This window comes from Lethenteron reissneri, chromosome 17, assembly GCF_015708825.2.
Source record: "Lethenteron reissneri isolate LAM-NWPU_2019-01 chromosome 17, ASM1570882v1, whole genome shotgun sequence".
Lineage (NCBI taxonomy): Eukaryota > Metazoa > Chordata > Hyperoartia > Petromyzontiformes > Petromyzontidae > Lethenteron > Lethenteron reissneri.
Window position 1 is genome coordinate 1,254,186 of NC_083795.1, and position 15,084 is coordinate 1,269,269.

Below are 15,084 nucleotides of genomic sequence, written 5' to 3' on the forward strand. Positions count from 1 at the left end.
ACCCGCATTTGTGAAAACAGCGCCCGTAGTTACCGCGCTGTTAAATTGTTTATTAACAGAAGTAAAAAAATAAGGGCATTTAAAAAGGACAATTATAACCAAAGGACATTTGAACCTCATGGCGGGACCCCGGGGTCCCGAATAAACAGAAGTCAAAATCGTAGTTCATCAATGTCTTTATGGCGACTCCGTCCCACTGCGCACATAAACGCCGCGACCCGCCTGGCGGGGATAATTCTGTTGTCGTGTCGTGTCCAAGCGCAGCGGCGGTGGCGAGGACGAATGCGCACAAGAGCTGAACAAGCGAATGCTGCGCTCCGTGCTCGGTCATGGGCAGGATCATCAGTCTTATCCAAAGCTGCTCAAACTGCCTACACGACTTCATAACGGTATGCATAATACAGTAAAACTGCTCTCTTATCTTCATTATTAGTTGTGACCTACCAATGTCTGCAGCCAGGATCAATCGATGACAATCCTATTACCTACAGATGAGATGCGTTGCACCGTTAATTCCTCCTGTTTGATAATACTTCTCTTGTCCGTATGCATCTGTGCAGATAGGTTTTTTGCGGTTAAGCCATCGTCCCCACATACCGCTCGTATCAATGCAGATAAGAGGAGCTTCGACCCACTGCTCTGTCGAGTAACATTGGTATAAACGCTTGTTACAACATGAACAGCGCATTGAAAACGCGAACTATTTTATGTACTGTTTACAAAGTGTGTTCACAAATCCACACTGAGACACATGATGATTGACAGAGGGGTGTCAATTATTTTTTCGATAGTGTATTTAAATAGAGGTACTGCAGGTAAATAGTTTTCATTTTTAAAGGCATAGTTTTTGTTGACATTATAATATAATGTTTACGCGAGAGCCGGGGGCTTATGGGACCCCGGGGTCCCGCCATAAGGCTCATTTGTTGATTTTGGAACAGGCCACGGTTTTGCTCGCAGCCCCCTGAGTCGAGGGGGGCTTTGCGTGTGTCATGAATCCAGAAAATGTGGCAGGATGGTACCGTTTCCTCTGAGTGTTTTTTGAGTAGGAATCACTCGGCTGGTTTATGATTTAACGCTTCCCGCACTGCAGAGTATCAAGGCTGCTGCTGCTGCTGCTGTCAGCATGGGAGCTAAGATCAGCTGAGGGGGGGGGGGGGGGGTAGGGAGGGCGTTGTTGGGGGGCAGTGCAGGAGCGCGCTGAGAAGATGTGAATGCAGGTGTATGCTGCCCCCGCTTGGCCGAGCCGGGATCATTGCCGATCGATGAATGGAGTTCGAGCGATAACACTACTCCGCTGCTGCTCCTGACGCGGTTATCTGGGCTTGCATCCACATCAGCAGCCGTACGAAAGAACAAGAGGAAGTGAGTGATTTCAGGATGAATACAATAGATCGAATTAAGACGACGGTGGTGGGATCAGCATAGTTGGGTTAAACGAAATGAGTAATGTGGTATTTCATATAATAATAATAATACGTGACCAAGTAGCAGCCAGAGGAGAAAACACGTCTGGGGTTACATTCGCTACGGAGGCGGAGTGATGAAATCGTTCAATTTGCAGGTGCAGAGGTGGATTGTTGCTTTTGCTGGATCATGGAGAGGTGGCAATGGCTTTGGGAAACTTTCATTCCAGGCGTTCGGGAGAACAGTGATTAACGAAACCCCACGCATCCGCTGGGATAACACACAGACGTTGCTCAAAGAGGAATTAAAGGAAAAAAACATTCCTTCTCAGGCGCTCTCATGGCCGCTTCACCGCCCCGTGAGTGTGAGAGAGTTTAACAAAGTCGTGTGACCCACGGCCCTTTGCCTCCGAAGTGTTGTCCAGTAACTACAGTGGGCACTAGTGGGCTAGGCTCAATGCCCCAAGTGGACATCCGTGTTGCCCCGTGCTCAGTTGAGTAGGTGGACAATTTGCATTTAGAATATGAACATTGAATTGCCGAGTGTACGAGGTGACATGTCCACGTCTAAACCGCCAACGGTCAATTTCCCAACTCAAGTCGTCTAACACAAACCAAGGACTCCCTTGGCTCGTGCCGCCCCCACCCAGTTAGATTCTGGATTCGTTTTTAAGTTACAAGAAAACGATTTGTTTGACCGGCTTAATGAGCTCACTTACATGTAAGTACTCACTTAAATCAGAATTATTAAAACATCCTTTTTGTGTAACTAGCGATAATATTTAAACGCGTTTAATTGAAACTCCGCGGGGGAAAGCGAGCTGCTCGCTCCGAGTCGCGGCAAAGACACGAAGCAGCGCATGAAGCGCAGCCCGGGAACAGGAGATGATTAGGGCTGCTGAGGTTACACATTAGCGCTGCCTATGGGACGTTTATCCTTCATAATTCCGCCAAACGGCGGGCTCCCACACGTGGACACAGCATTGTTGATTCAGCTGCAGCTATGAGGATGACGGGGGTGTGGGGGGAACACAATCCCCTCTCAACGTTCCACCTTCTAACTTTATCCCTGCCGTGTTCTCTGGCAATTCCTAGAAAGATCAGTCCTCCGAAACGAAGCAATACATATGCACGGGCGGCCTTTCGATTGTGGGATTTCCTTCGACGGGAATGTCGGGTTACCAATCGAGTAGAAGTCTCGTGGCTGTTAAAATTAGTGTAGGGTGGTGGTTGTCGTATCCGTGGTGGACTTGAGCCAATCGAGAGGGCTGGGAGAAGGTTACAGAAGGTCACGGGAGATCGAGGAACGCTTTTCCCTCTCAATGTTTCACCGTCAAATGTTATCACCACCCCCCCCCCGCCATGTCTCTGGAAATTCCTAGAAGGATCAGTCCTAAGAAACGAATGTAAGAGAAGAGTACTGTGTTTGAAAAGTATTTATTTCATTATCGGAATGTGATTGGGCAGTTGTGTCACTTGTTACACGGAAATAAACTGGGTCTGCTCTGAATTGTCCATGTCTGTCATCTTGCTCCAGTTTGATTTCACAGATTGCTGCATTAATTGACAGTCGCTAAATGTCGACGTTGCATGTCGAACGTTCCAGATGGAGCCACTGAACCGGTATCGTTGAGACCCTGGTTTTGAACCTGAGTATTAGCCACTGTATCCGAGTCTGATCACTATGATATTAAACTTAATTTTTTTCACCTAATTTGGCAAAATTCACCTCAGAAGACGAACATTTTAGTTTCATTGTCATGTGACTAATAATTTTGTTCCGTTGCAACTCGTGTCATTGGCTGCTTTACATTTCTCTCAACTCCGCTCTGTCGGAGGGAAACTTGAAGGTATCAAATGTTTCTCTTAAACTTCTCATTTGTGTCTATGGCAAGTTATCGAGACTTCTTGTATATTCATGCCGTCATACTATTCTCCTTAATCTTTCAAGTTGCTACTTCGGTGAACTTGGTGACCCAAATGAAACCTTTTAAAAATACATTTTCATAAACCTATTATTTCATACAATCACCTTTTGTCACCTATGTTGATGAAAATTTCTCAATGCGAGTAAAAGTTGGGAAGGTAACGGGGTCTTGTCCATCAGACTGATTACGAAGAAACCAAAGCACTATTCTTTAAATGTAATCAATTAACTTAGGCTCGTGTGTCAGTTAATAGGCCACGTCCAGAGCTAAGAAATGCCCAAATATCCTGAGTGACTTACAGGTGGCCACTGCTCTTTACTATATGGTGTCTTGAAACCTCAAGGAATAATGAAGACAACTGACATATACGAAGGTTTCCAACAGTAGATACTGCAATGTACAACACAAATATAACACGAAGGGAAAACATCATTCATGTTCAACCTACGGGACTCTGTGAGTCTCTGGGTCTCTGTATGAATAAGACTTTACTTGAGTCTCTGAGTCTCTGTGTGAGTCTCTGGGACTCTGTGTGAGTCTGAGACTTTATGTGAGTCTCAGGGTCTCTGTGTGCGTCTGGATATCTGTGCGAGTCTGGGTCTCCGTGTGAGTCTCTGGATCTTTGTGTGAGTCTGGGTATCAGTGTGAACTAATGGCTTGGCGCAAACGCACGTGCTAAATAAACAAACTAACATGAAAAGTCATGTCCACTTGGAGCGATCTCCGAGGGCACGAGGGGTACACACTCGTCATCCTCTGAAACCACCAGCTGGACTCACAACCCAGACATCGATATATCGTTGCTACTCAGACTCATATCAAACACGAAAGGGAGAGCTACTCTGCCAGGTCTTAGCACGCACCACATCCATGAAGAGCACGGGCTGGTCGAAGTTGGGGTTCTTCTTGGCGTTGCGGATGGCGGTCGACTGCACCACCTGGTCCCCGCACTCCACCAGGAGGCTGGGGCACGACACCGACGACAGCTGGTAGCTCTTCACGCTACGCACCCCCCACGCCAGGATCTGGCCACGACGCGTGGAAGGAAGGGGCAGCACAAAGCCTATGAGACTCAGACAATCGAAACTGTCCCACAGGTTTGCCTCCTTAAACAAATGCTGCCGGAAACATTGCGGCAGAAGGCCGTTTGGGTTATTGACAGATCTGCTATTAGTACATTTTTGAGTGGTGAAACGGACGTTTGCTTAATAACGTATTATTTTATGATCTACAAACCAACGAGAGAGAAAACACGTCTACAATTTCGCTGCGCTGTGCGCAATGTCCCCATGGTATTTGTCGATGAATCCTGTCTATGCCAGGCACTGCAGCAGCATTCATTTAAAGAGGCCACGTGTAGCTTTTGATGAGACTCGGGGAGTGTGAGACCAGTCCAGGCTCAGCACGTTTAAGAGCTGCATGGAGACCGGTTCCAGGTCTGTGCCGTGGCGGTGTCACCTCGATGGCCGTGCGCTGCAGGGCTGGCTTGATGCCGGGTGGCACCATGTAGAGGTTGGTCCCCGGCAGTGGCGGAGGGTACTCCAGCTCCGACTCCTCCGGCTTGGGGGGGAAAAGGAGGGCATATGGGAAGGGATCGCACAGATTGCACAGATCGCACAGATTGCATGAATTGCACAGACTGCACAAATTGTGCGCATTGTCCAGATTATACACAGTGGAGAATTACCCAACATTGATTTTCTATGAGCTTTCATATAAACCCCTTCATGGTTCTGTTTCATTACAACTACCAGATAGTGCTCTAAACTTAAGCTAATGAGAATGTTTTACAAAATACACCACAAATTACTTAATTGCGATTACGCTTATCAATATCATCGAGTGCCGCACAGGGTCAGCTGCCATTGGGAGTGCCCTTTCAAAAAACATGTTGAGATGCAATTTGCTCGTCACGTGTAAAGCGCTCCGAGATGCCCCGGCGTGAAGGGCGCTCTCTCAAAAACAAATTATCATTATCATTATTGTTACTACGGCAAACATCTCTCTCAAAATCCCCCAGACAGACGGCTTGACGTCGAGTTACACGCAGATTACCGCTTCTTGGTTGATGCGCAGTGTGCACAATGCAGTCCGCTTCATAGCCCGACGGGTCGGACAGCACCGAGAACATGGCACCGGTCCGCTGCAACGCACACACTCCAGCCGTGAGAAGGGGGCACAGAAGGCCGATGCCAAGTGATGAGATGGCACGTGAAGAGATGCATCTATATATATATCAAGCCCTTGACCACTGGGCATGCTATTGTGCTTTGTTTTTGTTTTCCTGCACCTCCGATTAGCACGGTTGGCTACGTACGGCGCGAACGAAGATCAACGTACATACCAGAATTTATCGTGAAGCTTTAGCGAAGACACTTTACACCAAACCTAATCTTTGAATATCATATGCTGAGACAGTTTTGCAGCAACTGGCTATCCTTATGTCATGCCCCCCCCTCAGCTGACCTACTTTGTTGTCTGATCTTGAGTGAAACACAAACCTCAAGGCCTTGAAATCCACAGGAGAAGGCCTGAGTCGGAATACAGCATCACACCAGGCAGCGCCACCAGGGAAAGTGCAAAGTGGACAATATGAATACATCACCATAAACGATGTTTATCACCACTTGTTTATATATTTGTGTACACTACTGTTGAGCATCAATGCCAGAGGTGATGCCTCAAACCATGTGGACAATCAAACCAAACCACCAGCATAAAAATGAAGATCACAGCTAAAGCACAAAAGTGTCTGGATATAAAGTTAAAAACTCCAGACATAGCTCAAACGCCTGTGTTTCGAAGCTGCTGCCGCTGCTGCTGTATCTTTTCATCCATCGATTTTGTGCTTTTGATCCACATTGACAGAAATTAAATTACGTCTCAGGTGCTGTGTGATTGGCCGCCCACAGTCACCTGACTGGAATCGGGTTGCAGCCAATCCAGCGATGCAGGTGTAATGACAGGGTGACACCTGCCGGCCTGTAGGGGTAATTACGGTTATGGCTGCATTACATAATGCCTTATTATAAGGGGGGGGGGGCGTATCTGGGGTAAAGGTGAAGGGCGGAGTCAGTCGAGAAGCTCTGGGAACCAGCCGAAGGTTCTGGAACGGGGGCGTGGCCAGAGGAGGAGCTTGGCCGCGCCGGGAAGATCTAAGGGGGACCGAGCCAGACGGTCGGGGGTGTTCTGCGGGTCCTGGGTCCTGGCTGCGTCGCTGCTCGTAGTCATCTCTTCGTCTTCGACCACGTGGCTGTTCTTCTGCAAGACCATCTCCGTCGCCGCCGCTACGCTAGTCGAACAGCTAGCGTAGCGTATGACGGGGATGGGCTGCGTGTTAGGATCGCCTAGGTGTAGCCGCGTTATGAAGTATATCGCCCCATGTGCTCTTATTTAATAAGACTTCTACTCGACCTGTCGCGGAAGTCACTCACTACACAGGTAAAGGATTATGGTTGGTAACCCATTACCCATGGTCCTTTTGCTCTATTTTTGCTTGAATTGTCTTTGCATCTGTTCATATATTGAACTTCATGCTCGTTCCTTTATGTATTCAACAGTGGTAGAATTATGGATAGACTAACCGCTGCCCTGGGTATGTGGAATTTCCACCAGTATCTCTGGGCTGCCAACTGAGACCAGTGCCACCCCATTGCTTGTTTAAACATTGAAGACATGATGCTTTGGGGTAAAAAAGCCCCATTCACAATTGGATAAGAATGAGTTAACATCCCAGGCAGGGGTCTAACTAAGCCCAACGTCAAGTTAACAACTTGAGTATCACTGTTTGGAAGTCACCAGAGAGTAATAAAGCAAGCAAAGAGTTATGCACGGCACATCACGTGACATGAGCACACTGCTTGTATAACGCACACAACCTAGTTCCACACCACCATTTCAAAAAGAGTTAAAATGGTGGACGTATTATTTGTACCTTCTATGTGTGTCATTACTCTTGTTTCAAGCCTGCGTGCACTTTTACATTTAATGAGTTTCCCATCATTGATGGAAAATGCCAGAATTGGTTTGAAGTAAATAGAGGTTGTATCTTCAAGAAAAGACTGGTCCCTGCAGCAACAATGTGGAATGTCCACCCATTGCTCAGAGCAGCCAAAAGAGGTGAGTACTGCCTCATGCTCATGTGGGCAGGGACAGACTTTTGGCAAATGAGGTTCCAATGGTGTAAATGCTTACCCCGAGCTCTCATATTCTGATGGTGCATTGTCTTTGAGTTGTGCGCCTTTTGGCGTCATCTGGTCCAACACCATGTGAGACTAGGCTCTAAGGAAAGCTGTCTCGGGTGTGGACCAATCAACTTCAAGGACAGTGCATACATTATCAGAGCTATGTTTTTTGTTTGCATTATGACTGCAGGTATTGTGGTCTATGCAAACATGACTCCTTGTAAAAAAAAAAGTGTCAGTTTTGTTGCCAGATAAAAGGGTAAAAAACCACTCGCCTTGTCGTAGCGAACGAGCTCACAGGCCACCAGCAGCTCTCCGCTCTCGCGGCCGCTCCGCATGACAGGGACCCAGGCGAGATGCGGAGCCACGCGGTCGCTGGGAGAGGGCGCCACGGCGGGAGCGACCGTACAGCGGCCCATGAACTCGTCAGCTCCCTGCAACGATGACGCACAAAGAGGACGACGAATGCCCCCTCGTAGCCTCAACGTACTTTTGGGGCAAAAGCTGTTAGCGAGCACCTACGATGATACACGTGCACACACGCACACAGTCATTCTCCATTGAGCCTCTAGACCAGGGGTTGGCAACCCGCGGCTCCGGAGCAGCATGCGGCTCGTTAAGGACTGCTGCTTCGTGACGTTATTCACGTGTGTTGCTGCTCTTATTTATACCGAATTCTTATTGCCGAGCCGTGCTCTAGACCAAAGTGGTAAGTGCTATAAGCGAGCACCTATTTAATCCAGAAGGCCACATGCAGAGGTTTGTGGCCAGCGCCACCCACTGACCCCCTTTGTCTTCTTGGTTCTTTCGGTAAAGTCACGTAGAAGGGAAGTAATAAAATAATAAAAATAAAACATAATAAAACAATTCTCACGACGTTTCCCCTTTGTCTCTCGCATTGCTGATGTTTACACTCCTCATCAGGTTGATGCTTAAGGCTCAGTCGACTCAGAGCAGGCAGAGGGCAAGTTCAGACGCCACCTGCCACTGATGTGGATGTGTCAATTTATTGCTTCCGTCCCTTGAGTGTACGCAACAACTTGCGCCCGTGGTGTTTGTGTGCGCATTTGTCTCTGTGCGCGAGAGAGCCTCACGTAGGAGTCCTGATCGAATATCTCGATGATGATGTGGGGAGGGTTGATGGCCGTGACATTGGGGTCCCCGTAGATCTCCACCTCCTGGAAGACCAGCGTCTGGTCCCACGTCGGGTTGAGGGAGCCACGCACCGTGGCCGACTTCTGAGACTGATGCAGAAACGACGCCACGGCGTACGGGTCTGCGCTCACGCAAAGACACGGAGATCTCTCACCCTTCGGACTTTTGCAAACATGTGCTGCGAAATGACTTCTCACTCCTCGATACGATGTCATTTTCACGATATCACAATTATCACAACATCATTTTTCCATAGCTTTGTAATCATATTTCACATTTTTTCTCGTATTGTTTCTGGCGGCCTTCTGAATTTGAGCACAAACACAGATTCCTTAACGGTGCTTCAACTGTAGTGCGCTCAATATGAGCATTTGAAAGTGTTACATAACTGGCTTTTTGCAAAAAGAAATGTCAGGATCTTTTAATTATAATATCAATCAAGTAGCAGCTGACATTGCACTTTGTTAATGCCGTGCAGAAAATAATTTGTGGGTTGTGGTAATTGGGCCATTGATTATGGGCAAAGGGGGCTCAGACTGATTTATAAAACGGGTTCCTCCCCCCACACAACACCAGCCACCCTCCCCATGCACCGTACGCTGGCATTCCCTGTGCCACCGTCCTCCGATTGAGTGTGCACCCGACCGCCAAATGTGCGGCATGCACGCACATCCTCGTATATCTGAAGAGCGCCACAAATCTGCTCGTGGAGAAGGGTGAGCGCCGGGGAGGGGCAATTTGGCTTCGCAGGCGCCGCGAGTTTGTTTCAGATCTGCGCGGCTTTTCCGAGGGAGCATGTGGCTGCTAAAGCCCCTGCGTTCAAAGGATGTAGATTTATCAGATGCCCGCGTAATTTCATCTCGCAGGGGAATCAACGCTTTGCCTTTGTTGAGCCACAACAGTGCAATTCTCTTTGGGATGAGTTCTGTTGCACTGACTGTCCACCGTTCCCAAGGATAATTTTAAACCGTGTCGGTATGCCAAATATTTATTTGTGAATGCTATTTGAAGGTTGTTGCAAAGTAATATGCCTTGTTTTTCTACCAAGTATTTTTCTATGTTCATTTTGTTACTCTCATATAAACCTCTATCAATAATGGGATAGTTTATGTGCCCATGTAAACGAGCTAAGAAGATGAATTTAAATATGGGCGGTAATCTGTGAGTAAACCATGATCGCAAGGGGAGTGGGCTAAGTAATGACCTCCAGCCTGGCCACTTATGACTGCTCAAAACCCATGAAATAAATTCACTTTTCATACAATCCAGACTGACCCAGGTCAGAGTACAGAAGTTTAGAAACATTGGATTAACGGAATGTGGCACACAACTCTGCAGATGATGGAGTGCCAAATGTGGTTTCTTGCGCATTGGGATCCTATGATAGAATGCACGTTATAAATTTGCATTATTATATTAAGATGAGGCGTTTTAAAAGTGACACGAGATATCGTTTCCTTTGGGTTCATTCCATGACTGAGGATATTCCAAAGGACATTTATTCACCTCACGACGTAATTTTTGAGAGCAACGTGAAGAAGTAAGTTAGCCACAACATTCAAGACTGTGTTTAGAAAAATAAACATCCATTCCAAATAAACATTTGTTTGCTAGTTCCCTGTCAATATACAATGTGTGCAGGATGTGCCTTCTGCCAGACCTCCACCTGCCTGGGGCCCTGAACCATGAATGGCATCCACTGTGCGTTTTACAGGAGGCAAGGCTGGGATCGGCCCTAAATCTGTCTGGGAGGGGTTGCAGTTAGAGGGGGTGGAGGTGAGCCCAGGAGGGAAGGGGGGGGGGGCATGGGGAGGGGGGTGGTCGGTGGGAGGGAGGGAGGGAGTCTCAAAGGGTGTTGAAGGAGAAATGGGTGGGGGCCACAGCAGAAATGCGTCCACTGGCTCCGTAAAGCTGTCCGCTAGCCGGGGATTTGTGGCGCTAAATGGCAGCAAGTGTCGCAAATCTGACTGGCGATGGAGGGGAGGCCGCGCGTGAGTACGCGAGCACGCTGTCGCCTAGGCCGGTGCGCATAAAGAGAGGGACACACAGAGAGAGGGAGACACAGAGAGACGGAGACAGAGGAGGGCGAGAAGGGAGGATCGTAGGTGGGGGTACAAGGGGGGGGGGGGGTCAAGGAGAGGGTAAGAGAGAAAGAGGTGAAGTAGAGGACATTTATAAATGTAGTGAAAACACAAGTTTGAAAAGTTATCTCAATCCTACTCTTTTTAGCTACGTGAACAATTTGCATGGGCAATATCCCTTCTAAATGGTCATAATTGTGTTAAAACAACCCTACGTTCCTTAGAACAAAGTTGTGTTGTTGATGTTTTCTTATTATCAAAAAAAAACTGTTTTGGAAAATCTACATATAGATAATGAACATATGCTAAGTTTGTGTGCAGAGTGCACATTATCATTCTGAAATCAATTCCTTTAAGCGTTTATTCTGAGGACCCATGGAAATTCGTGATTACCTCATTAGCAAATTAGACTTGAAAGACCACAACTATGTGAGGACAGACGTTATTTTAGCAACCTAATTGCATCTGATCTCACATGCGGGATATAAGCCATGAGGCAATGACGAAACACACAATAGCCGACTCTTGCAAATGACCGCACCGTGCCTTTAATGTCCATTTTAAAATAATTCATACTTTGATATTCTGCAGAATAATCATCATCTGGTGACTGTCTTGCCCAAAGTGCGAAATGAGCTTGCAGTACGCTCACTGAAATCCAGCTGCCAAAATGTTTCTTAAAACAGCATTAGTAAGCAAGAAATGTACATATACATATATACTCACATATACCGAGTGGCTACAGCAGAGTCCTATGATCCTGGTAGGCCAGGAGAGGGTAGTGTGCTAGACTAGGAGATTGCCAATAGCCTTTGGTATTAGAACCAAACCTGATTCTCACTTAGGCCAACCCAGCCTAAAATCAGTAACTGATTGTGTGTGAACATCGATAGTGGGAAAAGCTAGTAAGCAAGAAAAGTGTGCTATTGGCCAAACCAACCCTTCACCACTTAAGCTGCATTGGTCATCGCTTACAGACATGTCTGCGAATGTCTCCAAGGTGAAAGCGAATCTCTGTAGTTGCGCAGATGCAGACACAGGCAAATAATAGCTGCACTCCACTCCCACTCCGATATTTATGCCCGTCTCCAAATTCTGAAAACCACGTGAGAACCTTGGATCTAAAACTCCCCAGTGCCCTTTTAAGTTGTTTTGTTGTTTTGTGAGACACACAGACGCGCACGCACACGGCTCAGCACCGCGTAGCCTCTGCACCCGGTATTGGTATTGGGGTCGTACAAATAACAGTCTGGCGTATGATGTCTCGTCGCGCTGCCAGGCAGGCCGCTTACACCGCGAGAGTCAATTGACCTCGAAACCTTTCTCACTGTAAACCACGGGGCCGACGTCCCCGCTCCCCAGCGCCACCTCCCTGGACGGCGCCACACACACACACTCACACACACACTCACTCACTATCCCACACACTCACACACACACTCCCACACACACACACTCACCATCCCACACACACTCACACACATTCACCATCCCACACACACTCCCACACACACACTAACCATCCCACACTCCCACACACACACTCACCATCCCACACTCCCACACACACTCACACACACTCCCACACACTCTCACACACCCTCCCACACATACTCCCACATACTCCCACACACTCCCACACACACTCGCACACACTCCCACATACACTCACACACACTCCCACACACACTCACACACACTCACCATCCCACACACACTCACACACACTCACACACACACTCCCACACACACTCACACACACTCCCACACACTCTCACACACCCTCCCACACATACTCCCACATACTCCCACACACTCCCACACACACTCCCACACACACTCACACACACCCACACACACTCCCACACACACTCACACACACACTCACACACACCATCCCACACACACTCCCACACACACTCACACACCCCCACACACACTCCCACACACACTCACCATCCCAAACACACTCCCACACACTCACACACACTCCCACACACTCCCCATCCCACATACACTCCCACACACAATCCCACACACTCCCACACAATCCCACACACACTCCCACACACACTCCCACACACACTCCCACACACACTCACACACACTCCCACACAATCCCACACACACTCCCACACATATTACGTAGAGCGGGGGAGGTGGGACATAAACTGTCTACCTCTGCCTATTCAGATCCGCGTTCGTACGCTCGGTCGAGCCAAGGAATCCGGCGTGGAGTTTGTGCCGCGCACCACCACCTCGCACCACCACCTCGCACCAGCTCGGGGTCTGATGGTGCTCGCACGACAATCACGGGTGCACAGGCGGAGGGGGGGGGGTGCGAGCTCTCACACGCGCACACACACAAAGAGCCCCCCCCCATTTAGCCTTGCAGACTAGTTAGCGCTGTTAGCGAGCACCTATTACGTGCATAGTTGGGTTTTGTTGTTTAAGTGCTCCAGCAACTGGGATATCACTAAATCCACCCAAATATGGAAAGTGCAAACTCCACGAATAACAGCTTAGCGACCAACTTTCCATACTGCCCTAAACTCGCACCTCACTACCCCTTGCACGTGAGCGTCTCACGTACAGCACCTCTGTGGTATACACCACATCGCCAAAGCACGAGATGCAACGTGTGCACCATCACAGCTATTCAAGTGCCTATCTCGATGCCGAGCTATGCACACGTCCCTTTGCCCGGTGCGCTGGCCATACTGCATCTCAAGTTCTCTCTGAATCTGACTCTGTGGGTTTGTATTTGCATTTACTTGTATTACCTATCTTTTTGTCTATGACTTTCGCAATATCTATACATTTTGTCTGTCTCTCATACTGCTGTACATCAAATCTAATCACGAGTAGCTGTTCGCAGGCTTTGCTTTCTTTCTATCATCATTAGGAACACACTGCAAGGGAGGTGAACTTAGAACATTTAGCTGTTCCTTGCCCTTTGAGTTAAACTAGCCAACCTTCCGGCCATCAAATCTGATGTCCTACATTAAAAAAATATGGAAAATGTTCATCTGTTCTTTCAGAAGATCGTTAGAATTAACGTCAGGCACCTGATCAGTAACAGTCATCAATACGCATCAGATGAGTAATTGTTATCCGGAATTCTAAATCGCAATTTCTTCATACTTAATGACCTCATAAATTATAAACTGGTAAATTAATTAGTGCATCCATTCCGTGTGCATCGCTTGGGGATGCCGGCAACAGTGGGTCTGTGATGGTATCCACCAGTCGCCTCCAGTCGGTGCAAGCAAGGCCACAGTTAGCACACGCTCGGGGTCCAGCCCCAATCAGCGCGACATAGAACACTCGCACAGTCACCGAGAACCTGTGGAACACTCGGGCCAGCCCGCTCATTAACGACTTGCGTTGAGCTCTTCCTCTGGGCAAAACACTGTTTTCAATCACGTCGGCGCGAGCCTGTAGACTTGGTGCGTTTGGGCCGGTCACGAACCGATGTGGCGTTTTATTAAAAACATTACCGTTCTAAAAAGCCACTGATGGAGGGTCACTGCCTCGAGTGTCAGCACACTTTATATTTTCTGTTAATAAGGCAGTGCTAATGACAACGGCAGTGAGGCGTTATCGGCCGAAACTCGTACACCACCTCCCGGCTTGAATTGGGCCATCAAGCAACCGGGCATTTGGCCGGTAAGCTGGTCTTGGAGTTGGGCCATGTCAAACTTGGCCCAAACTTAAATCTCAACCTTAATCAGCCAGCGAGAATGCTTCACAAGAAAAATATATGATGGCCTGGTGGGCCCAGGCCAACCCCGACCACTGCCAATGTAGTTACTTCACTTCCACCGACATTTAAACACGCAGACACGCACGCGAGCTTCAACTTTGATTTTACCGTTTTGCCTTTGTCAAATTCGGGATTTTCCGCAAGTTATTTCACAGGGTTTACAAGGTACGTTCATTTAGAGCACGTACAAATGAGAGTCTATGTTTGAATCTAGCCAGCTGCCCAGGATTAAGCCAGACTCTCATGTGTAACAAGTTAATGGTCTAGGCCTCTTCACCAATTACAGCACCAAATAACGACATCTACATTTTGGCTTGCAAACTTTATTTTATTTTCCCCAGTCCTGTGGACACAGATAATCACTGACTTTTCTCCGCAGAAAAAATATCATGATCTCACAGTTTCTGAGCACTGGCCCAAAGGCCTACAACGCCAAGCGGCGATGTGGGATGATAAGACCAAGTCAGGGCTAATGAAACCTATGTCGGTTGTGATATAACATGGTCTTATTTGCAGAGGTGGGACAAAGTCATTGTTATGCAAGTCCAAGTCGAGTCTGAAGTC

General features: G+C 48.0%; 1 protein-coding gene across 1 annotated transcript in view; it reads right to left on the reverse strand.

Moving 5' to 3' along the window:
- The window catches only part of LOC133343259 (dysferlin-like), a 173,064-nt gene that overhangs the window by 125,097 nt on the left and 32,883 nt on the right, over positions 1-15,084 (reverse strand). The window contains 7 exon segments of the mRNA XM_061552707.1: positions 4,198-4,359; positions 4,793-4,894; positions 5,390-5,422; positions 5,424-5,477; positions 5,836-5,865; positions 7,794-7,952; positions 8,613-8,794. Of these exon segments, the coding sequence (XP_061408691.1) occupies positions 4,198-4,359; positions 4,793-4,894; positions 5,390-5,422; positions 5,424-5,477; positions 5,836-5,865; positions 7,794-7,952; positions 8,613-8,794 (722 nt within the window).